The sequence below is a fragment of the Gnatocerus cornutus genome, chromosome 1, assembly GCF_029298725.1.
Source record: "Gnatocerus cornutus isolate USDA-ARS CGAHR chromosome 1, icGnaCorn1.1, whole genome shotgun sequence".
NCBI classification, from domain to species: domain Eukaryota; kingdom Metazoa; phylum Arthropoda; class Insecta; order Coleoptera; family Tenebrionidae; genus Gnatocerus; species Gnatocerus cornutus.
The window spans coordinates 10,924,966-10,949,764 of record NC_142233.1 but is presented as its reverse complement, the minus strand read 5'-3'; the positions used below and the strand labels follow the sequence as shown (position 1 = coordinate 10,949,764).

The window sequence follows — 24,799 nt, the reverse complement described above, 5'->3', positions numbered from 1 at the left end:
CAATTTATTAACTAACAAATAGACAAAATAATCAAATTCCATTTCAGTGGAATCGTCGTCGTCATTTAAACTAATTATTAATTCTTGATGATGATTTTTTCTATAATTATCTTCAATCTTTATTACATGCGCAACACTGTTTTTCCAGCTAGAAACGCAGATTTTGTGCACTTCTCGATAAATTAAATCAATCGCTTCTTTGCTAAATTTGGACGCTGTATTATTTCGCCCGATGTGTGCCTTCAACTCCGACCAAATAATAATTCCCACGTCGAACGTATTTTTTCCAGTAAATTTTGTAATATAACGGAACAAAATACTTAATATAATACTTATAATAACTTAAAACGTAACCAAAAATTATTACTTAAAAGATTCAAAATAATAAGACGACGAAAACGCGTTTTCTTATTAGAAAATCAATATTATTTATAAAAATAACATTACTCCTAATTGCGAACCCCTAAGCAGTGTTTGAGTGACAACCCAGGCCTCAGAGCCGAAATTTATGGCCCCCCAACCGCATTGTAAAAATCCTTAAAAGTCAAGTCATCTGAGCAGGTCAGCGCTAAATTATCTTGGAGGCTGCTATATCAAAATTGGCAAACATGTCGTCCACATACCTAACCCAGATTTCTGGAAAATATTCAAGCTCAGATTCAAGTTCTTTTTCAAAGCTTTTGGTAAAAATTTGTTGTTTGGAAAAAATTGTAATTTTAATAATTTGTCAACACCAAGAATTGATCCAATAAATTTTCTTTGTCGAAATAGAGATGCCAAATCTTCAGATCCTCGAAGAATAAAAATTCAGAAAAAATTTCTGGATCGCTGAAGGGATAAAACTGACTCAACCTCTACTTAATTTTGCTGTTTAAATTCTTTTCTTATTTTGACGTTTGACAAATAACCCTATTGACAAATGACCAAAGTGACTGAACACAGTACAATTGGAGCGGCACAATTACTTTCCAAAGTTAACTAGATGAAAATCATTTTGAAACACAATGTACAAGGTGTTTATAAATGTTTCTAGCATTAACCGTGGCTTTGGAATTCTTGTCGTACACTATTTTGCCGCTTTGTTTTCATAGTGAATGTAACTATCTTGAAAATTATTTATAATGTTACTTACTTCAATGACATTTTAGTTACGGTTTTGTGTCCCAAGTTTTTGATTTTTAGGTTTTAAACCACAACTAGAACAGTTTATTTCTCAAAACTTACTTTGCTTCATGGTTAACTGCAAATGTCAGTTGACAAATCGAAACCCACATTTGTAATGGGCGGTAAATTTCTTTGACATTTCATTGCCACCCTTGATGCTAGAAACATTTATAAACACCTTGTAGTAACTTCTTCTAAAATTAATTTCGTGGCCAAAACTTGTTTTTCTTGGTTTCTCATCCGCATCCATAGAAACGAGTTAAAAAAAATCTTCTATATCACTTTCTTGCAATTTGACTGAAATCCTCATGCTACTTTTCAAAAATTTGTAGTTCTTATTTAGATTTTCTTTTCTTCATTTTTTCCTACTCTTAAATTTTTCTCTTCAATTACATATATTGTTCTCTTCTTATTTAATTCTTTTTTAAATGATCATGTCTCGAACTTCAGTTATTTTCTATCTTGTTTAATATTTTTTAACTTTTTAGTTTTTGTTTTGCTTTCAGTCTATTTTTTAATTAATTTTTAATATTTTTAATCTTTCGTATAATATTTAACCGTTCCAAGCTCGTTCCGTATTCTCTTTCTCTTTTTTTTCTTAATTGATTCGTTTCCTAAATTGTAGTGCATTTCAGATCATCATCTTTTTTCTTTCTATCCCATTCCTTATTGTCCTGTCCTGATTTCGATTTTTTTATCGTATATACAAGGCTAGTCACGAGAAGATTACTTCTGAAAATGATTTTTTCGCAACCCAAAATACTAATTTCTTAAGTCACTTGATACAACTCGAATCAGAAATGAAATGCTGAATCCACGATTGCTTAGGCTTTGACAGTGCCACTTTGACAATTACGGAAAAGAAGGTTACGTGAGTGTCCATAGACAACTCAGTTCAGTTTCGATGTGGATATCTTTACGATAAAGGTCCGTAGCAGCCACAGCATTTTTTGGCATTCTCCGTAGATGAGAATCATGTCAGTTTTCTCATCATTTGTATAAGACAATCTGACGGGTTTCTCAACTCAACTTAACAATTATTGGTCGAGCAGCTACAGCTTCGGTATAGGACAGATTAATAGAGGTACTTCGAAGTAATAGGGCTCTAAGGGAGCAAAATTAATAATAAAATAGAAATTTAAATAAACAATGTCAAAGTGACATTCACCACCCCAAAGCAATCGTGGATTCAGCATTTTATTTCTAATTCTGGGAGTATCGAGTAGTACAGGATTTTAGTATTTTGGGTTGCGGAAATATAATTTTCAGAAGTAATCTTCTCGTGGCTAGCCCTGTACATATACTGGGTGTTTAGTAAGTAAAGCACCAACTGTTACCTGGAGAATCAGATAGTTTACGGAAAGAGGTCTGAGTGAAAATTTTCTTTTTATTGCTTTTCTTATAAAAGTTATAAGGTTCTAAAGTTGACCAATTAAGACTCGAAAAATAATTAAAGATCTGACTGAAAACATGGTAGTTTGCTTTTGACAAAAACGAGAGTGTCAAACAGCTGTCACATTTGATATGATTAGTCAGTGGCGGCACAAATCTACTTGATACTAAATATTTAATAATTGTATTGTGTACGAAATTAAAAAAACATCCAAATTGTCCTTTGTTCCGATCTGGACCAAGATATAAACGCCATAACAAGGAATGATTTACTGTAATCTCAGCACCATTGCGAAACTATTCAGCACACCTTGACAGATATCTGACAGCGTACGCCTATGTCACAAAATGTCAGATGTGACATGTGTGAGATTTTGTTCGACGAAATAACTTGATTTCTTAAATTTTCCAAATATGCAAACTCTGACGTGATTGGTTATTTTTACGTCTTTCCACGTGCTGCCGAAAAAAAATTTCACTGTTTTTTGTTTCTTTTTATTTATTATTTATTGGCTTTTGGTTTCATTATTTTCACAAAATTCATCTTTCTTCACAATCATCTTTTATAGTTAGTTTCCCTCCTAATATTTCCTTCTTTGCGCTCTTTTTCGTCCTTCCCTTTTTGTGTTGGTCAAGTTGTTTTCTTTTAAATTCTCCTTTTTTTTAATTTACCACAAAGTATATTCTTACCGGTTTTACCGCGTAAAAAGCTAAGGCGATTATCCAAATAATTTATAGATACATGTTTGAAGCCAATTTTATTAATACTAAATTTAATACACAACCACTCTGCGTTTACTTAAAAACACATGATCAAGGAACAATTTTAGCACTGTTTAAAAACTGTAATTTCACTGAGGTCTTGCAGATCTCAGGTAAAGACGTCAAAACAAGTAGTTTCTACTTCAATCAAATCGCTTTTATTTGCAAAACCAAAATAAGAAAGTGCGAAGAAAAATAATTAAAGAAGTTTTTTTTCTGATTTAATTTTGACGTATTACACCATAAATTCACATGTTTTTTAAATTTCAGTACGTACTAGAAGAGCTGGTCGAAGGGACGAAATGTATGTTATATCAGAATCTAAAAAAAAGAAGCAGGTAACAAACAAGTGTTGTAATGACTATTATTAACGAACTGTCTGTTTAAAACTAATCTTTGTGTCCTTAATGGTATTTATTTGATTTGCCTAATTTTGAGCTTACTATAAATCAAATATTTTTTGCACGGTAAACATTAACCAATTAACTTTGAAATGTTTGCTTGTTTTATGATAATTGCTAGAAAAAACGAATTAGATTAGCAAACTTATCCATCAGTACATCGTATACCTGTTTATCATTGCTGCCAGACGTTATTTTATTACCAGATGGATTTATAAATAAGATTATACTAAGTCCCCGACGCGCAAAACGTTTCCGTTATTTTGCTTTTGAAATCATCTGTAATAGCACAAATTGTCCAAGTCGTTGGCATTTCGGCTAAACATGACCATCGTATATTTTGTGAAATTCATTCATTGAATAGTTCCCACAATAACTCCAGGATTGCTCGATTTTCAAGTAAACAGTTTTGTTCTATTTTTGACAGCAATACTGGGTGCAATACCACTTAGTCGTATTTCTGGTGTCTTCAGATGATAAACTTCAGCTGGACTGTCAACGCAAAGAAAAATATTTAGGGTTTTTTAAATTTTGTTAGTAGGTAAATAGTATTTCGGATAAGTTACAAATTTGGACAGTTACAAATTAGATTTACTTTTTCGTGAGATAAATGGGTCATTGTCGAATTTTGAAGTAGCTGATTGGATTAAAGAGGTTTTGGAATTTTGTTTGAATGCATGACTGAGTTTGTTTTCATTTTCAGAATTGTGTGTATCCGTTAAGCCTTCTGAATACTTTGGAGTTTAATGTCAATACTTTTTTACCCTTTGGATTCTCCAAACTGTTTGAGTCTTTATGATTTTAGATTGAATTTATGATTTAGCCATTGAATCTTGATAAAAACTGGTAGTTTTCAGGATTTCGAGCTCTACTTTGCGAATCTAACCCGGAAAACTGGCAGAATGTACGAAAAATCGTCATTTAGCATCAAAATTAGCGGATTTCTCTGCGAATTTTGCAGATTTCGTGCTGACTTCTGCTGATTTCTCGCGATTTAGCCGTCGACTCTTGATAAAAACTGGCAGTTTTTGCTCATTCTTTCCGTTCTCTGATTACTTCAAAAACATTCCACTTTAAAATTTTGAAATTCCTTTGATTTTTCGCTATAAATTTCTCATATTTTGTTTTTTTAGTATCTTTAACGTTGGATTATACTCATTGGAAACAGTCAATTTTTAGATTTTTTAGATTTCTTCCACTTTTTCGTTTGTTTCTAACCAACTAATCCACAATGCTCTGGAAAACTTGAGCCTATAGGCGCGATTTGCCACTTACCTCAAATTTTGAACAATCTTACAACGTTAAATTTTGAGGTTAAATAATTCAATCAGGGGTTGTGGACGAAAATAAAGAGTTGAAAGGATCAATCACTGAGATCAAATTAACCAAATCGAATGCAAAAATGGATCTAATTATTTAAAAACCATGCAACCGGAGTGGAGACAATTGTCAGCACCGTCAAATTTTAACAGTTGACGTTTTTGACAATAGCAGAGTTCACTTTCACTAAAAGGCGGCACGTTTTTACTTGGTTTCAACGCCAACTCCGATCTTATATTCTTTTGTAGAAGCCCGCTATACAAGAAAACCGATTATTCTCGATTTTGTCTGTCATAATAAGATTATGAGCTAGTTCACCACGAAGTAATTAAGCCAAGGGTTTAATTGGTTCAATTTGTTTTTTTTATCGAACGGCTGCTGCGTGTTTATTACAAAAAAGGGGATTATCCTCCTTTGGTTGCGGTGTCTGTGTTCCTAATGAAAGGAGCGAAATTGAAACTCTGCACAAAAACACTCTCACTGATTGTTTTCAATCTACAAAAACATTGTTAAAGCAAATATTCCGAGTTTTTGGCTCTGGACAGATTTTGGACACTCGTCCTTTGTAAAGGAAATGAAATTATGTTATGTTATACCAATTTAAAAATTTGCGTGTTGTTTATGTATTTAGTTTAATTTTATAAAATAGCTGCATTACAAAGTAGTACAATCGTTAATAAATTAGGCATGAAATTTACAAGACTTATCTTATCAATGATTTGTGTTTAAATTCTAATTTAGGAAATGCCTACAATGGATGATTATTTTGATTATGGAAATGCGCTTGTTCGTGATTGTGAATATTGCATGTACAAGGTGTTTATAAATGTTTCTAGCATCAAGCGTGGCTTTGGAATTCCTGCCGTACACTATTTTGTCGCTTTGTTTTCATAGTGAATATTACTATCATGAAAATTATTTATAATGTTACTTACTTCAATGACGTTTTAGTTACGGTTTTGTGCCCAAGTTTTCGATTTTTAGGTTTTCAGCCACAACTGAAACAGTTTATTTCTCAAAACTTACTTTGCTTCATGTTTGAGGTTAGCTGCAAATGTCAGTTGACAAATCGAAACCCACATTTGTAATGAGCGGCAAATTTCTTTGACATTTCATAGCCACCCTTGATGCTAGAAACATTTATAAACACCTTGTATAAATAATATGATACCAAACGTTGTTATTTTCATGAAAAATCAAAACAAAAACATTTTTTTACTAACGTAAAACGGGAGGAATTTGAAGATATCTGGTAGAAAAAAAACTGATTTTTATGATTTTTCTTTAATTGAACTTTTCTGCATTTTCCTATACAGTATGTCCCCGGATTGAGTTCACAAGAGAAAAAAAACGTTATTTTTCATTATACAAAAAATGTTTTGCTTAATTTAGAATAAATAAATCTCTAATTAAAACTTTAATATTACCAACCTGTGCTCTTAAAATCGAAAAAAACAAAAAATAACGAAGAATTTTTTTATTTTTAATTTTTCAAAAAATGTCATTGGAATGAAATTTGTTTCTTAACTCAAACCAATTTCCATTATTTGATTGACCCATTACCTGTTTCAGCACATAGTTCAATTCTTGCAACTAGTAATTCTTTAAGACTATTTTGAATTTTCTCAATTATTGTTAAGGATGCAACTGCATTTCTTATCCAATTTTTTAATAATTACACATTATTGGGTCAATTTTCCTTTAATCATTAACGCACTATTTGATATTGTGAATCCACAGCCTGCTATTATTTAAATACGAACACAAAATTTAATAAATAAAAATATTGAAAAAATTAAATTTAAGAGTACAAACTAATAATTTTGAAATAAGCAAAAAATGTTATTTCTTTGTCATTTTTTTTGTAAAATGAAAAATAAACTTTTTTTCCCACTTGTGAACTTAATCTGGACACATACTGTATATCTTTTAGAAACAAGATTTTATTATCAGTTCTCTTTAGTATTTTTTATATTTTTTTTGTTTTTTGTTCTACTTATCATTATTATAGATTATGTACTAACTATTCCGGCCGGAAAGTCTTTGGTCGTAATTTTTACCAGTTCAAAAAAAATTTGCTCTAAATCAACCATTAAAAAAATGACAGTTTGCCATTAAATTTTTCATCTGCTCTTAATAAATGTAAGAAAGTCTTCTTGCCTCTGAGAAGTTGTCTTTAGGACAAATTGTAGAACGATTATCTACTAAGCATATTAAAAATTATTGTCAGAAATATTAATTTAGAATGCATGTTAAGAAACTTTGAATGAGTGAAGAGTGTTAACTTTTCTTCAAGCTTCGTTTACAAGTCAGTGTCATTTAAGTGACATTGACGACCAAAGATTCTTGGCCGGAATAGTACAAGGTCTTTGTAAATGTTTCTACGTAAAGATCAAGATTGGCATGAAATGTCAAAGAAATTTGCCGCTTAGTACAAATGTGCGTTAAGATTTTTCAGCTGACATTTGCAGTTGACCTTAATCAAAGAGCAAAGTTAGTTTTGAGAAAAACTGTTCAAATTGTGATTTGTGAAGCTTGAAAATCAAAAACTTAGACGACGCTGACGTAAGTGCCATTGTAAATAATTTTTTTGTCCTCAGGAATTGTAAACGTCAAATTAACATTCAATTGACATCTTCGGAAACACTAGATTTACAAGCACCCTGGACGTTTACACACGCCGTGCGGTAAAAATTGCCCAAATCGTCTGCTCTTCAGATGCGTTTATAAATTAAAATCACTTTACCATAATGAAGATTGATCACCAAAGTGGAATCTACCTAAATTATTATCTCAATTAAGACAATATTTCTATTTTTAAAGTCATATTAAAACGTTTTTTATACAGCGCCATCTTGTGTACTTTTTGTGCACCAACTACAAAATTGACAGAATTGACAGATGGTGAAATTTACAAATGTCAGATGTGACAGTTCTCATGAATTTTGAAAAACCCAATTATTTAAATTAAAATTTTTCGGCCAAAAAGTTTAATACAACTCTTGTGCGTTAACCATTTTACAGCGCTCAATCATTAAAGCACTCCGGCTACGCCGTCGTGCTTCAAACTGATTTGGCGCTGTAAAATGTAAGTTACCACACGCGACTGTAAATAACTATTAACACAGTTATATCCCCTATGAAACCAAAGCGGCAAAATAATGCATGACAGAAATTTCAGAGCCACTTTTGATGCTTTTTTTTCATCACCTTTTTCAAGCAGTTTGCGGTTCAGAAGCAATTGTCATAAGTTTGCTTCTTAATTAATAGCAATTTTGGGCCGGGACAATAGTGTTGGCGAACCCTGTACAGCCCATTTTTTTTAACTACAAATGATGGCAATTTTGAGAAGAAAACTAATCGGACAAGACGAATCTAATGAAAATATTCCGGTTTACCGCAAGTAGTAGTCAACTGGCGTACTGTAAACCCAGTTGACATATACCTAGTAAACATTTTATTGCTTAAGTCAAAACATAAAACTGAGTATTGTAAACTGCAGCCGACAAATTTATAGATACAGGATTGACCGATGGTTGAACAGGTCCGGACTCATTTCATGCTCATTTATGGTCCCCAACCGCAAGGATTAGTACTGCCCGGTCCTCTCATAATGTGACCATAAAATTTACTAGGTGTATGTCAACTGGGTTTACAATATTTTAAATGGAACATTTGCACTTCTGGATTCTACATCAAAATTGAGGATCACTTTGTAAATAATGTCCTATACCTAAATTGTGCCATTTCAAAGATATCTTGATTCTTTCAAAAAAAAGTTAAATTTGCACAACAAAGAAAAATGATTTATAATTTTTGTAAACATGTGAGCAAAGTGAAATTTTGTTTCCAAGATAAGTAAACTATGAGCTATTCAAAACAGCCACTTCAATTGGACAATAATATAATATCCATTCACAAAACATAAAAATCAAGTTTCCTTTGATTTCTGTAAAATCAGAGTGTATTTTTCAATCATCATTTCATGGGACTGTACTTTGAAGTTTGTTGTCAATGTCAGTTCAGTTTGTTTAATTTTAATTTACCTTAGAGAACTTCTTAGTGTTTTGTTGAAACTTCCCAATGCAGAAATTATCTATTTCTTACGCTTTCTTGCAGAGTGAGTCGAAATTAAACATTTTATTTTGAAATTTTGGCATTATTATTGTCAAATATCCATTTGGTTACCAATCTCACCAACTGTTCCGTTTAGGGTTATTTTTTATGGCCAACCTTAGTAACTTTTATGTTTTGTGAATGGATATTACAGGGGCTAATTTGTAACCCGTTAATTTTTGGTTACTTTAAAATAAAATAACTTTTTTCGTTGACCGTTTATTAATGTCAATATTAGCGAATGACTTAATACAATCTTTTCATTACGTAACTCTTTTTTGGGATTTTTGATGTCTTGATATAAACTATATTTTATATTTATAAAATCTGAGTTTTTGTGACTGAGTGCATGTGTTAAGTTAAGGTTTTGTTAACTGGGAGTATTTTTAGTGCGAGAGATGATTGTCAAAATTAATTTGTTAATGTAATGAAATCCTTGAAAGCAATTTGTCTCTCATCGAATGAAAAGGATTGAGTAAATAACATTCGCTCATTAATTAAAAGGCAATAAATTTACGCATTAAACATTCTTTTTCTTACAAATTGAACGACAATGTGTATTTAATTGTTTAATGGGATCCAACGAAAGATTTTATCAACGTTCAGTGCAATTTCTGTCTTTTATTATGCAATTTTAACGAATAAAATCAAGTGTGAAAGAAAAAAAAATGACATGATCATTTTTCTTATTATTGAACTGCTCTGTCTTTTCTGATGATTGTAAGTTTGCGGTCTACGAAAAAATACGTAAAAACTCGTTTCGTAGGCATAAGTTATTAAGTTGCTAAGTCCATTTTTGAACAAAATGCGTTTTCAATTTTATAAAAAGGATAACAGAATAGTGCAGCATTGGATTCTTTGATGTGTTATGATTTCAGAATTAAGAAACATTTTATTTTTATTCCCCAAATTTTCAAATCCCAGATTTGACGACAAATACGAGGGCGGGGTGAAATAATAGATAACATATAATAAAAGATAATGCTCCATTCATTCTACCTTTTGACGGCACTGTTTAATTTTATCCATTATAAAGTTACCTTTAAATTTTCAAGTCAATATGTCGCTTATTAGATTGACAGTAGTCCTTCGAAGTCAACGCTGCAAGCAATTTTCGTACAACGGCCAAATTTGAAATTCGTGCGGTGATTAAATATATTTTTTTAAAAGGTTTAACTCCAACCGAAATTAAAAAGGAGATGGACGTAACCTTAGGGGACTTTTCTCCTTCGAACAAAACTGTTAAACGTTGGGTGGCTGAACTGAAGATGGGTCAGAAACGCACAAGTGATGAACCACGCAGTAGACGACCCATTACGGCGACTACACCACAAACAATAGAAAAAGTCTATAAAATCGTTTTGGCTGATCGAAGAATAAAATTGGGTGAAATAGCAGAGACTATAAGCATTTCAACAGAACGGGTACGAAAAATTTTGCTTGAAGATTTATGTATGAAAAAGCTTTGCGCAAGATGGGTTAAACTGTTCCATCAAAACATTGCACCAGTTCACACGTCCCTCATTGCTATGGCTAAAATCTAAGAATTAAAGTTCGAATTGCTACGTCACCCTCCATATTCTCCAGATTTAGCCCCATGTGATTTCCATCTATTTCCAAATCTTAAAATATGGCTTGGTGGAAAAAGATTTGCAAACGATAATCAAGTGGTCGACGCCGTAAACGAATATTTTGAGGAACTCGACACTTATCAATCTGGAATAAAAGCATTGGAAGATCGTTGGAGTAAATGCATCGACCTCAATGGAGATATTATGTTGAAAAATAAATACGAATTGTTACAAAAATTGCTTATTTTCCTGTTCAGGCCCGGAATATTTCACCCCGCCGTCGTATGTAAAAAATTAAGATTTCTCGACTTCGGTTAAACAAATTCGAAATGGACTTAGCAATTTAACGACTTAAGCCGACGATTTGTTAATGGGCGACTAATAATCTCAAGACAGTTTCGATTGTTAATCGTCTTCATTAACAAACTAGTTTATTATTAAATAACTATTAAATTTTAAATGAAACCCCTCATTTTTTTATCATAGTATAGACCGACATAAAATTTCTCCAAAAATAGCGAAATTACGGCATTAATAGGAACACCGCGAGTCTATAAAACGAAATCCATGAATTATAGATAAAAGTTTAATTAAATTTACATTTTTTATTAGTAAGGCATCAATACACATAGGCATAGAAGAAGTTAAAATATTATATTGACAGAACAATTAAAGATTTTAAAAATTAAACAAAGTCAATATTGATTTTAGAAAATTAAAAAAAATGTACATTATGTCATTAAGAGCAAAAAAGACACTCACTGTCGTGTGTCTAGCCGAACGGAGTAAAGCAGACATTAACAGGCGAAGCACACAATGCACTGCTCTGAATAAAATATACCAATTTTTGTTCAAACGATTGCATAAATTTAACCAAATTATTCAATTAGACTTTAAAAAAATTATATTAATGTAGAATCATAGTGCAGTGGAAACATTTCTATAATTACGGTGCAACAATAAGCATTGTATAAAGTGCTTCATCTACTTAAGCATAAAAATGAAACTTTAACCTTTACAATCAAACAAAGGGTCTATTTTGTAATGTTTAATAAAAAAACATTTTAATGGGCATGAGGGAACATTGGAATAGTATATTAAAAAACGAGTTTTTCTCCAAACGTCACAAAAAGTCACTATTTTTTAATCGTTTTTAGACAGTAAAGTAGGCAATTTTGTTATAAGTAATGAAAAGCGCTCGTTGATATAAAAACACTTTTGCTGACTAAGCACAAAAAGTAAGGTCACTAGATCAAAGTTTCTGTTTTATAAGGTACCGCTATTAGTAACAAAAAGAAAGATAACGATATCTTCTGTCTATCTCTACATGCGCACTAAATGACATGGAAATTTTGTGTTGTTTGTATGGCCACATTGCTTTATGAACTGTCAATTCTTGTCAAATATCGTTCGAATGTGCGATTTCTCAACACGAATCGTTTTGGTGTTTTTGTTTCCTCCGCCGTAAGTAAATACAATTTGACGTTTTATGTATGACGTCTTTCCACAAATTTTAGAAAACTCCAAATAGAAGGTAGATGGAAGCCCTATCGAAGCCGACAATCATTGTGACATTGGTTAAGCAGTACGTATTGGGGGAATACTAAAGTTGGTTTTTGTATATGAACCCTTGAGTACTTTTTATAAGCTTATGGAATTTTGTACCTGTTAGTTTACGAATTCCGTGAACTAAATTTAAATAATGTTCCCCCAATTTGTCTTCAATCGCTTTTGTATTCCAATAGCCGCAATACCAACATGAACTTCTTGCATTCAGGCGAATAACTCGTTCATCTTATTGTTAATATGAGTTGAAAATCAAATCTATGGACAAGAAAATGGAAGAAGGAAGAAGGAAGGCCACTCACATGTGGTACTACCTAAGTACATCACAAAACCTGCGTTATGAACAGAAATGTTTCAATGGCCTTAAAAATAAGCAAAAATCTTGTAAAGTGTAAGTTTGTCGGCCTTAAGGCGAGTGCCAAGACTCGTCGCTGGTCAGAATTCGAGCTGAGCTGTCACATCGGGAAGAGTGTCAAGCGGTACCTCTGTTTACAACACCCCTTACTGTGCTATCGTAAAGTGATTGTAATAAAATGATAAATGCTTATTTTGCCTCTGTCTGGTAGAAATACTTTTTCATGGGTAAAATAATATGAATCAAAAAATTTTATTTTAAAATTGTAAGTACATTAGTAGGTTGTTCAAAAAATAATTTAACTAGTCGAATAATAAATAGATTAAAGTATTATTTAATATTAGAATGCCAAACAGAAATTTTCTAAAAAAAACTAAACTTATCTGTTTTATGTTTAATTTGATTTATTTTCAAATAGATACGTATTTGGTATGAAGATACAAATACATAGTATAATAATGTGTATATGTACATTTTGTGCATATGTACATGTTAGTAAGTATTTATAAGAAAAGTGGTAATTACATAATAGGTACTTATTTACAATATTGACAATCAACTAATACATAGGTAATACAAACTCAATGACGGCGGATCGGAATAGACAATCTTTGTTTCCTAGAGTCAATTAATTCCAGCAACATGTGATCAAAATAAAACTTAATCAATTTTGGTTCCATTTTTTCTTTCCAAAAAGTTGTGTCTTCATAAATATATTCATATTTGATATCACTTTCTTGTCCAAACCAAACACCCAGAATGTACATTTTTTTCGTGTTATTCTTAACTGCCCTTGGATTTGGTCTTCCTCAAAATGACCGTCATGTGTGGCTCCCAAAAATTTATATTCTTCTCAAAGGAACAAGATTTAGTGGGTTTTTTAGTAAAAGTTGAACCGGCCGGAGGCAAAATGAAAGAAATTGGCATTACCTAGTAAAACCCCGGTCACCTTTTTAGATAAACCCTAATCCAATATTGCAAACATCAGGTAAATTGCATCCGATCAGGTTGCTCCATAGAGTCATACCATTCAAAACAATTTTGTTTCGTTCAACATTTTTCATTCATTGATGAACTTTTAAATTCTAGTGAAATAAGAAAAAATAAACATAAATAATAAAATATGTAATAAGAAAAATAATAATAAATTACTATTTTATTAAATTTCATTTTCTAAATTTTACGTCCAAAAAACGTGAAATAGTCGAGAAATTAATTCGTGTGTCATTGAAAGACTTTAGTTGAAAACATGACTATAAATTGAATGAATGTTCATACTACATAGTTGTTTCTATAATTTCATACATCAAGCATTATGAAACTTCGTTGTGCTTGTACTTATTAGCACTTTTAATAACTCTCTTCTAATTGTAACCATTTTATTATCCTTTGTGCGAAACAAGCAGGTAAAAATTTTAGAAGAAATCCCTTGATTTACAACTTCTAAAGCTGGTCAAGAAACCGCAAATGAGGGTACGCTTATAAATCAGCCTAGTCGTAAATTAACTGCAAAGTTCGGAGCTTCGATTGAAAAATTTTTAGTTTATCTCTCTCATAACTAGAATAGTTTTAATGATATCGATTTAAATTTAGCGGGAATGTGATTTTGAAAGTATTCTTTACTAATTCTAAGTTTAAAAATTCACAAAAATTGGACATAAACTTCCATTCGTAAAACTACCCCTAAATTATCCAATTTTCAAGTCATTTAACTTTTAAATTTAATGTTTTTTCCAATGTTTGATACTTAGTTTTAGAAGAAAATGTGAATACAAGCAGTTGAGAATAAGAACGAAACTGATACATCAAAAAATAAGCGAAATATTTAGACGATACTTTACATGGGATTCTCCATAAGAAAAATGTCTTGGCACTCGCCTTAACGGGAAACGTCATCAAAATGTGTTGTAGGACCAACTGACTTGCTACTCTTAATCTAAAAGAGGCACCTCATAAAACAGCAAAGGGACAAGATACAGTCATTGCACTGAACACTGCAGATACGCAGCCTCAGGAGGGAGATACAGCATCGCTTTCAACATCAGCGGCAGAAGATGATTGGCTTGAAGCCACTGCTGCTTCCTTATAATGAAAGGGAACACTGAAAATGCAATAGAACAAGAAATACACATAAGGATAGGCAAAACAGGTTCTATAGTTCTAAGTGGCGTACGAAGGTCCTTAAAAACATGGGTGCTTACGCATAGCTGTAGGTACATTCATAGAGAAAATGTAGTAGAATAAAAGATTAGATTAAAATTATTTTATTGTCGTTAAGTTAAAGATGCTGCACTATTTCTTTGGTTTTTGAATACAACGTTGAATCTTCATTTTACCTGAAATTAATCATTGATGTATCTTAACTACTGCTGCCTCAGTTTTTAGTAAACACCTACTTACTATCAGTTACACTATATCATCTTATTGTTTTACTCACAAATATGACTAATATCAGTCTCATCCATTTGCAGACTTGCACTTGGTTTCTTATTACTTCATAAGAAAATCACAAGGTTTCATTGCAACAATCTGTATTTCAGTGTTGTGCACCCTCAAGTTCTTGAATATTTTTCCACATTCAAACTTCTCAACTATTCAACTTCTTCCAACTATTTCATATACTTTCAGTCATTTCCTCACTATTCGCGTCACTTGCATTTTCCATGTACCGGGTGTTCCAGCGATTGCTGAACATAGGGAAATAACATGGGAAAATGAATTTTAATTTTTTCCTGCTCTCTCGAATCCCCAAATGAAATTCAGTCAATGGTGGATTATTCTTTGATTGATTCTCAATCAGACCGTATTTTTTTTAATTCGATGCTTTTACAACATTATTAAAAAAAACAAATTAAAAACGGTTAATTTCAAACTTCCCGCCGAAATGTCGGTACAATTGAAATTGGATATTTGTCATTGTGACAGCAGAGATCATCGTGAGTCCAAACTAACCTCACTTTTTAAAGATTTGGAGATTTCTTTTGGAGGACTAACAAGGATGTCTAACGTTTCAAAACTCTTGTTGTGTGACTCAAAATTAGATCGATAATTTGATATCATTCATACCAAGACAAGCAGCTAAGAGTAAAAGAAACATTGGCGGTACAGCTTATGTTACGGTTTATTAAAGTGTATTTTAAACAAATAAATTTAAGATAACCTTAAATTTTATCAATGACAAATTTTACGTCAACAATTTTATGACAATTCCCTAGAATCTTGCGTCTCGTTCTAACTCATTGCTTTATGGACTATGTCTATCTCTCTTGAATTGCGCTTTGAAAACTAATAGCGGTACCTTATAAAACAGAAACTTTGATCTAGTGACCTTAACAAAAAGTGGGTACTATTTGAGACTTACATTTTGTATGCACTTGCACGATCTTAACTTTGAAACTCTTTGAAACCAATATTTTTCACAGTAAATGTCATCAATGACAACTACATGCATAGCCATCCATGTTTTTAGTTCAATTTGCGTTTACTCATTGTCGGTTGTGGAACTGAATTAACGTTTGGAGAAAAAGTAGTATTTGTTATGTGTTGTCTCGCAATTTTGCATACACTCGGCTACGCTACGCTTTGCCTTGGTACTGCAATTTAATTGCTCGACAAAAAGTACCACTTTTCTGCCGTATAACAAAATCTACTATTTATAAAACGGGTATTAAAACAAGCGTCAACGTTTCCAGCTCGAGTATTTTTAAGTTTTATAATTTGCCTATTGATTATTTTTTAAAAAAATTTCCCACCTTGCGATGTAACGAGCTATTAACACATCCAATACAAAAACAGTCCGTTAACTCACTCAAAACGAATGCGGAAATAGCTCTATTACCACAGCAAATTAGGAAACGTGATTAGGAACGTCGCGGCGGCGACGCGACATTCTGGAAGTAAAAACGATGTACTTGAATTAGATTTAACTGACAATAACGTAACTAATAACTGCTAAAAATTGTTCTATTCGTAAATTGTCCTAAATTTATCTTTTTTGAAATATATTTCTACTTATTTCCGAATAACTTTTTATTGTAATAAATTAGCGATAGTTCTTTCAGATTTGCACCAAACTTTCTATTCTCTCTAAATCCATTAAAATCGCTACTACTTTCACTAGTGCGTAATTGGCCTTGCCTTCGTGTTTCGTACTACTCTTTTTCTACGTTATGCTACTTTATTTTGCGACTTTTTACCGTTAAATATTACCTCATTTAGTTAGCACAAATGAATTTTATTTAAATATTAATTACTTAATCTGGTCTAGCGATTCAAACTTGAAAGTTTTACTCAACTATCGAATCAGCGAACTCTTCTACATAATTTTTCAAATGCCTTTTCTTAACATGTGCTTTGTTGCATTTTTGTTGTGTAGCTAAAGCCCAAAATAAGCATTTTAATTAAAGTCCTTTCTTTTTCCAGTTAGCACGGCGGGAGAGTCAGCAACGCCAACAATAATCCTTTTGCCTTACGGACGCATGTTGGTTGTAGACAGAGCCGTATTTGCCCAACTTCAGGCGGATCACACAGGCATTGACTTTATGGAACTGAGCGCAAACCTCATCCGCACTCAAAGGTATCAAACCGGAAGCACACCAAGCATCCTCGACTCAGAAACGACAAGCAAAGGCCTTTCTCCCATTTCTTTGGGCGTTTCACCACCGGCGTACGAAGACATTTTCGGCGACAAAACCACCGATCTTCCGCCTTCTTACAGTGAAGTTAGTTTAATGTTCAGGACATACACCAATCGAATGTACTCGCAACCGGAGAGTATTGAAATGTGCAATATAGACGTATGCAACGAACAGAACCTCGAGGATACTTTCAGTGATTCTGAAGTTAACAACGAGAATAATTTAAATAAAGAGCTCGATGATCAGAAGAATGAGGATGATAGTGTGCGGGTTACCATTGATGAGTATGACCCGTCGACGTCGCAACCAAACTCTGTTACAATAAGTAGGAGTTTTCCTAACAATTGTTCTCTCAAAGAAAGTAGTTTATAAGACACTCTTGTTAATTGTTACACATAATACTGTTGTTTATTTGGAGGCACTTTTTACGCTTACTGTTTATTAAAAAGTGTCTCCTACTTTGTTCTTTTCTAGCAGTTTTATATTGCGGTCCTGTTTTTAAGACTGTAATGCTTGAATTTTTAAAGTCATTTCTTACTAAAGTTGCATATCATAGTTAAGAGAAAGTCAATTAGGTGCATAAAAACAATAAATTTAATATAATTATTATTATAAACACCAAACTACAACGAATAATTTCCTGTATTATATGTCATATCTTTAACGAATCAATAAATTTTCTATGAAACGTTACTTCAGTTCGTCCTTAAACGGATACTCTGGATGCTTCTCAATCCTGCAACAGTTTGCAAATTACACAACCACTCCAACTAAATCACTCACCCGTTGAAGATCAGGAAATTTAAAATTCTAATTCCTTGATCCAGCCCGTTTAACTCCTTCATGTCGCCATCATCCAACTGAAAGTCAAACACGCTAATGTTCTCTTTAAGTCGCTTCGGATTCGTACTCTTTGGAATAACAACAATGTTCTTCTGAATCGCATGTCTCAGAACAATTTGAGCCTCACTCTTCTTATATTTCGCTGCAATTTTTAAAACCGTTGGGTTCTTCAAAATGTCCGGCAGATCCATCCTGGAAAAACCCATCAATTTTGTTTCGTGCAACCGAGGAATAATTGTACTTGCGACCAAACTGAGCCATGAATGTCGCTAATCCCGGTGATCCCAAGGGAGAGTAAGCCGTTACGACCATTTTGTTCTTTTTGCAGAACTCCACCAAGTCCTTTTGTTGTAAGTACGCGTGGAGTTCCACCTGGAGATTACAAGGAGGGATTCGCGCGTTTTGCAGGATCCTCTGGATCTGATTTTTGTTGAAGTTCGACACTCCTATCGCTTTGGTTAATCCGGCGTCTACTTGCTCCTCCATAGCCTGTAATTATCGTTATTTTATCGCGTTTTTGCTTCATTTACTTTGATGCAACTGCATTTTGCACGCGACGATAATTGCACGATCGTACGATAGATTTACCTTCCAAAGCGCCAAGTGATTGGTTGTGACATCCATGTCGATGGCTCCTTCCGGTGTCCTCGGATGCAAATCACCTTCGACGTCGTTGAAACCAAACGGCACATGAACTAGATATAAATCTAGATAATCCACTTGTAATAACTCAAGAGATCGTTTGATGTACTTCTGGACGGCCTGTGGTCGATTGCCACCTGGAGGCAATTTAGTCACCAAGAAGATGTCGTTTCCTGAAAAACGAAGAATTAACAGTGTTGCACGGCAGGTTGATAAACGTTTTACTGGTGAGTTTCCCGGTTGAGAACCATCGGTTTAGAACTTTTCCAATAACCTTTTCATTTTCGTAGACGTGAGCTGTGTCAATATGTCGATATCCTGCCTCCAATGCTGCTTCAATAGCTTGCTCCAGTTCATCGTCTTTTGCCTAAAAATACCGTTTTACTTTGCTATCAACTTCAGGAGGGATCTGATATGAAGTGAATATTTTTTACAAAGTGTCGGATGCGTGCAGAAGTCGTGTAGGTGGAAATTATGTAATGTTTGATGAATGTAACCTTGACGATTAATTTTTTGCAGGAATTTCTTAAAAATCTGTTTTAATTTATCTGTAATTTTAGCCAAGGGTATTTAGAGAAATGAAAAAATAACAACATTTTATTCTTATTTTAGAACGATTTTATCCAGAGCTTTATTCACTTCGTTTGATGAAAACTTGAGAAGTTGTAAACCTTATTTAGTTTCGAAACAAACTATTCTTTTACAATGTAGCGGGTGTTCCACGATTGCAAACCATTTGGAAACTACATAACACTTTGAATTTTTATTTTTTTATTTTCTGCTTTTCTAAACCTCCAAGTGAAATTGCGATATGTATTCTTATGATTCAATGTTATTAAAGCACTACATATTCAAAAAATAAATAAGTGAGAATTGGAGAACTGTCACTGCGTCATGGCTCTGTGTTGTAACTAATCTGACTTTTTACTTCAGTTCTGTAAATATCCCCTTTTGAAGCAATTTTAGGATCAAATTTGCTTTTGGCTTTCTTATGATTAAAAAGTGAAGTTTGTTTGAACGCAATAATAGCTCTTCAATTTCAAGCGAGAAGTTTGAAAGTTTTCGTTTTTTTATTCGAATTTTATGAATTATTCTGTAAAATCACTTATTCTTACAATAGGCATCAGATTAAGAATCTTTTAAAGCACATTAACACCTTTATTCGAATTTTATTTGAAATTTCGGGAGAGCGAGAAAAAATTTAAATTCCTATGTTATTTTCTTATGTTCCACAATCCGTGGAACACCCGATGCATTTCTTCAAAGGCTATCGAAAATTTAAGTTAATTTGATTCATCTAAATTTGTACCATTATGACGTCCAAAATTGATTAAAAAATCATAATTCAATAATGATAAATCATATTAAAAATTTTAAATTTTAAATATGAAAATAAATTGTGCTGATATCACTGCTTATTGTACAATAATATATTTTTATACGAGCATGTTATGAGACCTCTTATTTACGAGGTTGAGTTAGCAACACGAGCGAACTTGCGAGCGAGTGGAGTGGAGTAAATTAACTGGGTGAATAAGGGCCATGACATGCGAGTGTAATACTATGCTTTATCTACGACCACAAAAAAGTAGAACCTTAGATTTTTTCGGCAAGAGATCTAGGGTTGCGATTTCGCAATACTATCATCTATATTGAAAGACTGTTTTCTTTTTTAAAATACACAAAAACTTTAATAACTTTAGTAAATTTTTAGTTGTCAAATAAAATCTGACAGTTGTTGTTCAGCCAATCACATCCCGCGATGAATTTTATAACTACACGGGTTCCAGTTATGACTATCAAAGCTTGTTTAAAACGAACTATGTTGTGAACAAATAACTAATGGTCGTAGATAAAAGCCTTTTTTTACTGTACATTTAGTAGGTATTTATCTTGAACTAAACTTTTGTTTCATTTCCTTTATGGAATGATAACGGAAAATAACAGAAACTTACTTATCAGCAGTTTGACTTTATTTTCTTTAAATATTATCGCTCGTATTCATTTAATGAATTTCGTTTTTTTTTTTAAATTTCATGTTCAGTAAACAAGTAAACGATTCGTCAAATGAATTTTGCTTAACTAATAACGTAATAATCATACAAGGTATTTATAAATGTTTCTAGCATCAAGGGTGGGTATGAAATATCAAAAAAAAATTTACGCTCATTACAAACGCAGGTTTAGATTTTGTAGATTTGTAGTTAACCTCAATCATGGAAAAACCACCTTGTATAATAAAATGATGACTTAATCATAAAAATGTACAAGACAATTTACGGAAATACAAATCCTCCAAAATGCACTAATATAGTAGTCCATTACTCACTCATTTGAAACAAAAAAAGTACCTTATTATTCTTTAGAGATATAAAGTAAAATAATGTCATATTTCCATGGCAACAATGCATGTTAATACACTTATCGCTGCCACTTATTATTTTAACGTTTTTTTTTAAATACAATTGAGAGTTTACTTTTGTTGAAACGTCATTCAAGTGTCAACTGTCACCAAATGGCGTTTTTATTGAATGAGTCTCCATAGTTTTGACAAGCAATTTAAACAAGAACTTAACTGATAAAACAGTGCTTACGGAGTTTTCTACTGCATCGGAAACAATGATAATGTGACCATTAAAGCTCCGAATCAGAAAAACGATTTAATTACAATCAATATGGGTTTTGAATAAAATCCTATATTATACAGGGTGTTATGGAAATGAGTACACAAAATTAAACTGGTAAGAGAACTCAACATATCCTACAACAACTTTTCTTAATAAAAAAAAATCCAAAATGCTTTCGTTTTCGAATTAAAAATCAATGAAAATTTGCTGTGAAAAGCGTTACCCGCCTATGCATTAAAGATACTAACCTTCATTTATGCGGCAAAAACCAATGCTTCATAAAAACGAGTGTTTACATCCAGGTGATACTTCGCCGTTCATTTGTTTGTACGAAAAAAAAACAATAATAAATTCACAAAAGCACAATTGTCCAGGAGTGCCGAATTTGTTTATAAAAATTGCTCAAAATGCCGTCCTTCACTATCAATTCTCACAATCATCGCGGGGTTTTGGCGAATTGTTTCAGCCACAGCATTTACACGTTCACTTAATTCTTCCACTGAATCCACGGGGTTTGCGTACACTGTTTCATATGCCCCCACAAGAAAAAATCACAGGGATTTAAGTCTGGCGGACACTGTACAGACGCTGTGCCTCCTGGGCATTGCCCCGAATTTCCCCATACAGAAGCACCATATCCGTGTATTCCATGTTAGTATAAACCATTTTGTACCACCTTTTGCACTTTAAGAACAATCTGATAGCTTTGACACTGTGAAAATTCACGACAAACTGAGCGTTTTCAATTAAACTACAGCTGATCAGTCGTTTTTGTGACAAAAAGTTGTGATAAGGTTTAAGTCAAAAAACCTCCTCGTTGCGGAAATGAAAGTGAATTTGTTTAGAGATATCAAACGGTTGGCAAAATTAAGGGCGGAAAAAGGCGAAAATCAAAATGCGTTTACGGAAAAAATTATCTAGAAAAGATGTAGATCTTGATACGTTCTAACCGGTTAAATTTTGTGTATTTAATTTCATAACAGTGTTATGAATTTTTTGAATAAAATTTTTGTAAATTCCCAATTTTTTTTAGTTTATCTTAAACTTAACAGGGCTAAACACCACCGCGCCCCCCTCCGCCCCCCAAATTAGTTTAGAATAGCCATTAATAAAGTTTCTTACGGGCGGACTGATAACGCAGAGTTTTTTGTGCTATTTTGTTCCTTAATTTTTTTGCAATTCAATGGCAGGTGGGCGACTCGTCAAAATATGGGGGGGAAAAATTAGTTTAAAAACATGCGATTTCGAAAAAAAATTATTAAGAAAAGTTGTTGCAAATGGTGAGTTCTCTTACCAGTTTAATTTTGTGTACTCATTTCCATAACACCCTGTATTTGCGTATAATGGCGGTTTACTCACGATCTCATAAATAACCGATCATTTTGTCATGGTACTTTCGATAATGATTTTATTTTCTTGCATTCTTTACATAGATGTTTTGCATCTTTAAATTATTTTCAATTACGTTATTTTTTTTTATTTCTTCTCTTTAATTAATGCTACGATTTTTTTACAATTTTCACTAATTATAGCTAATAAGAAGAAAAATAAGAAGAAAACTCTTTTAATTGTGGTTTGAAACCGTAACTGAAACGTCGTTGACGTATGTAACATTATAAAAAATTGTCAATATAGTTATATTTACTATAAACACAAAGCGGCAAAGTAGTGCACGACAGGAATACCAGAGCCACCCTTGATGCTAGAAACATTTATAAACACCTTGTATAATAATAATTACAGTTATTGATAGTCTACGTTTAAACATTGCCAGAAGTTTTTATTACACATTTAAAGAAATTTTTTAATTTTTCGAAGGAAACTTTTTAAAAATTCCTAAAGATTTCTTACTATTTTCAGATATTTTTTCTCATTAGTTCTTTTTGTTAAGCCTCAGTTTTACAGTCGTAAACTGGTTGGACTTTAAAATATTGCACCCTCTTTTAGGGTAAGAAAATTAGCAAATGCGATGGCACCCTGATCTATAATCCTACATCCGATTTATAAGTTGAAAAGTTAGGCGTGAATAGATAAAATAAACGCCCTGTACACAGGTTTATTAATCATGATGATCAAATTTTTGAATAATTATTGCTGTTAAAAAAAACTAAAATACCTACCAAAAGAAGAAGGTCTTTAAGTTTTTGAATATTTTTTAACTTTTATTTGCAAATACATACACTCAAAATTTTGTATAGAACGTCCCTAATTTCATTATCAGCGCAACCAAATAAAAACTCATCTTCAATCAGCTTAAATTCTTTTTAAAAACAAAAACTCTATACAATAAAAAATTCGTTGCTAAACTGAGATAAAGAACTTGACCCCGAAATTTCTCCGCATTTCAATTTATTGCACTTCATGACTGATTTCTTCTCATAACCTTAAAATTAAGTGACAGGAACAAAATCTTTTTAATCACTTTTGGTGTACTTATACGTATTTAATTTTTTTATATGAATGCACTACAAAATTTTATCCGCAATGATTGTACGGTTGCTACAATACCGCTCACGTTAAATAATTCTCTAAAATCTCCAAAACTTTTTTAGTTTAAAAGACTTCATAATGATTGTTCAAATTATTTGTCTAAAATAAAGAATAATAACAGTTCCCATCAGGTAAATTAATTCGTATTTGAGAAGATATCTTAAAACACACGTGTTTAGCATCCTCCGGGAAGTTCAATGAACCGAACATTTGTATGAAAATGATAAAACTCTCCGTTTTAATTTGAATTGACTTATAATTTAGTAAAAATTAAACAAGCAAATAAAAAACATGATAAAATAAGTACACAGACATTAGGAAGTAATTTACATTGTGCAAATCACAATCCGCCAGCGTCCTTGATGCACCTTCGTCTGCGTAAATTAATTAGTAGTTACTAATTACAAAATACAGTGCATTCTAATAAATGAATAAATCCAAACCTAACGCATTTAACATAATTAAAACTCACTTGCCACGTTCCATAGCCCAAAACGGGCATATTTACATTTCCGCACAAATTTACAGTCGGCACACTCATTCTTCAATTAATTTCACTTTTCGATATCAATTAACACGAAACAAAACTATCAATTTTGTGAAAAGTACAAAATTGCTTTTTCGATAAATTTAGATTATCAAAAAATTCACTTCTTGATCAAGACGAGATGCACGCCACACTAACGCGACTGAAAGTACAATTTGTTATGGATTAGACGGTGACCTCGTACTTGCAACGACGGGAATTTCATGCTTTCATGGTTCACCTACTGGTGGAAGGATAATAATTATTGTCAATCATTTTTTATGCAATTCAAGGTTCTATCTGAAATCAATAACTAAATAGGTACGTATTCTTTATTATTCGTGACCAGTGGCGTTGCATCAATTAAAGAAATGAAGAGTTTGGTTT

At 32.4% G+C, this 24,799-nt stretch overlaps 2 protein-coding genes across 3 annotated transcripts in view; one reads left to right on the top strand and one right to left on the bottom strand.

Moving 5' to 3' along the window:
- The window catches only part of LOC148180348 (uncharacterized), a 45,916-nt gene extending 27,940 nt beyond the window's left edge, over positions 1-17,976 (top strand). Inside the window, exons 2-3 of one of the 2 annotated variants that reach the window (XM_088037461.1) lie at positions 3,589-3,622; positions 17,070-17,976. In XM_088037461.1, coding sequence (XP_087893587.1) covers positions 3,589-3,622; positions 17,070-17,656 — 621 coding nt within the window. In that variant the 3' untranslated portion in view covers positions 17,657-17,976. The remainder of the gene's footprint in view (positions 1-3,588; positions 3,623-17,069) is intronic. The other variant, XM_088037454.1, reaches the window with a different exon arrangement.
- On the bottom strand, positions 17,861-24,617 carry LOC148180347 (1,5-anhydro-D-fructose reductase-like). The gene is made up of 6 exons (XM_088037442.1): positions 24,359-24,617; positions 18,995-19,136; positions 18,716-18,942; positions 18,369-18,616; positions 18,068-18,319; positions 17,861-18,020 (listed from the first exon to the last, which is right to left on the bottom strand). The coding sequence occupies exons 1-6, from the start codon at positions 24,425-24,427 to the stop codon at positions 17,975-17,977; spliced, it is 984 nt and encodes a 327-aa protein (XP_087893568.1). The 5' UTR covers positions 24,428-24,617; the 3' UTR covers positions 17,861-17,974.
- Positions 24,618-24,799: the final 182 nt, after the last annotated feature.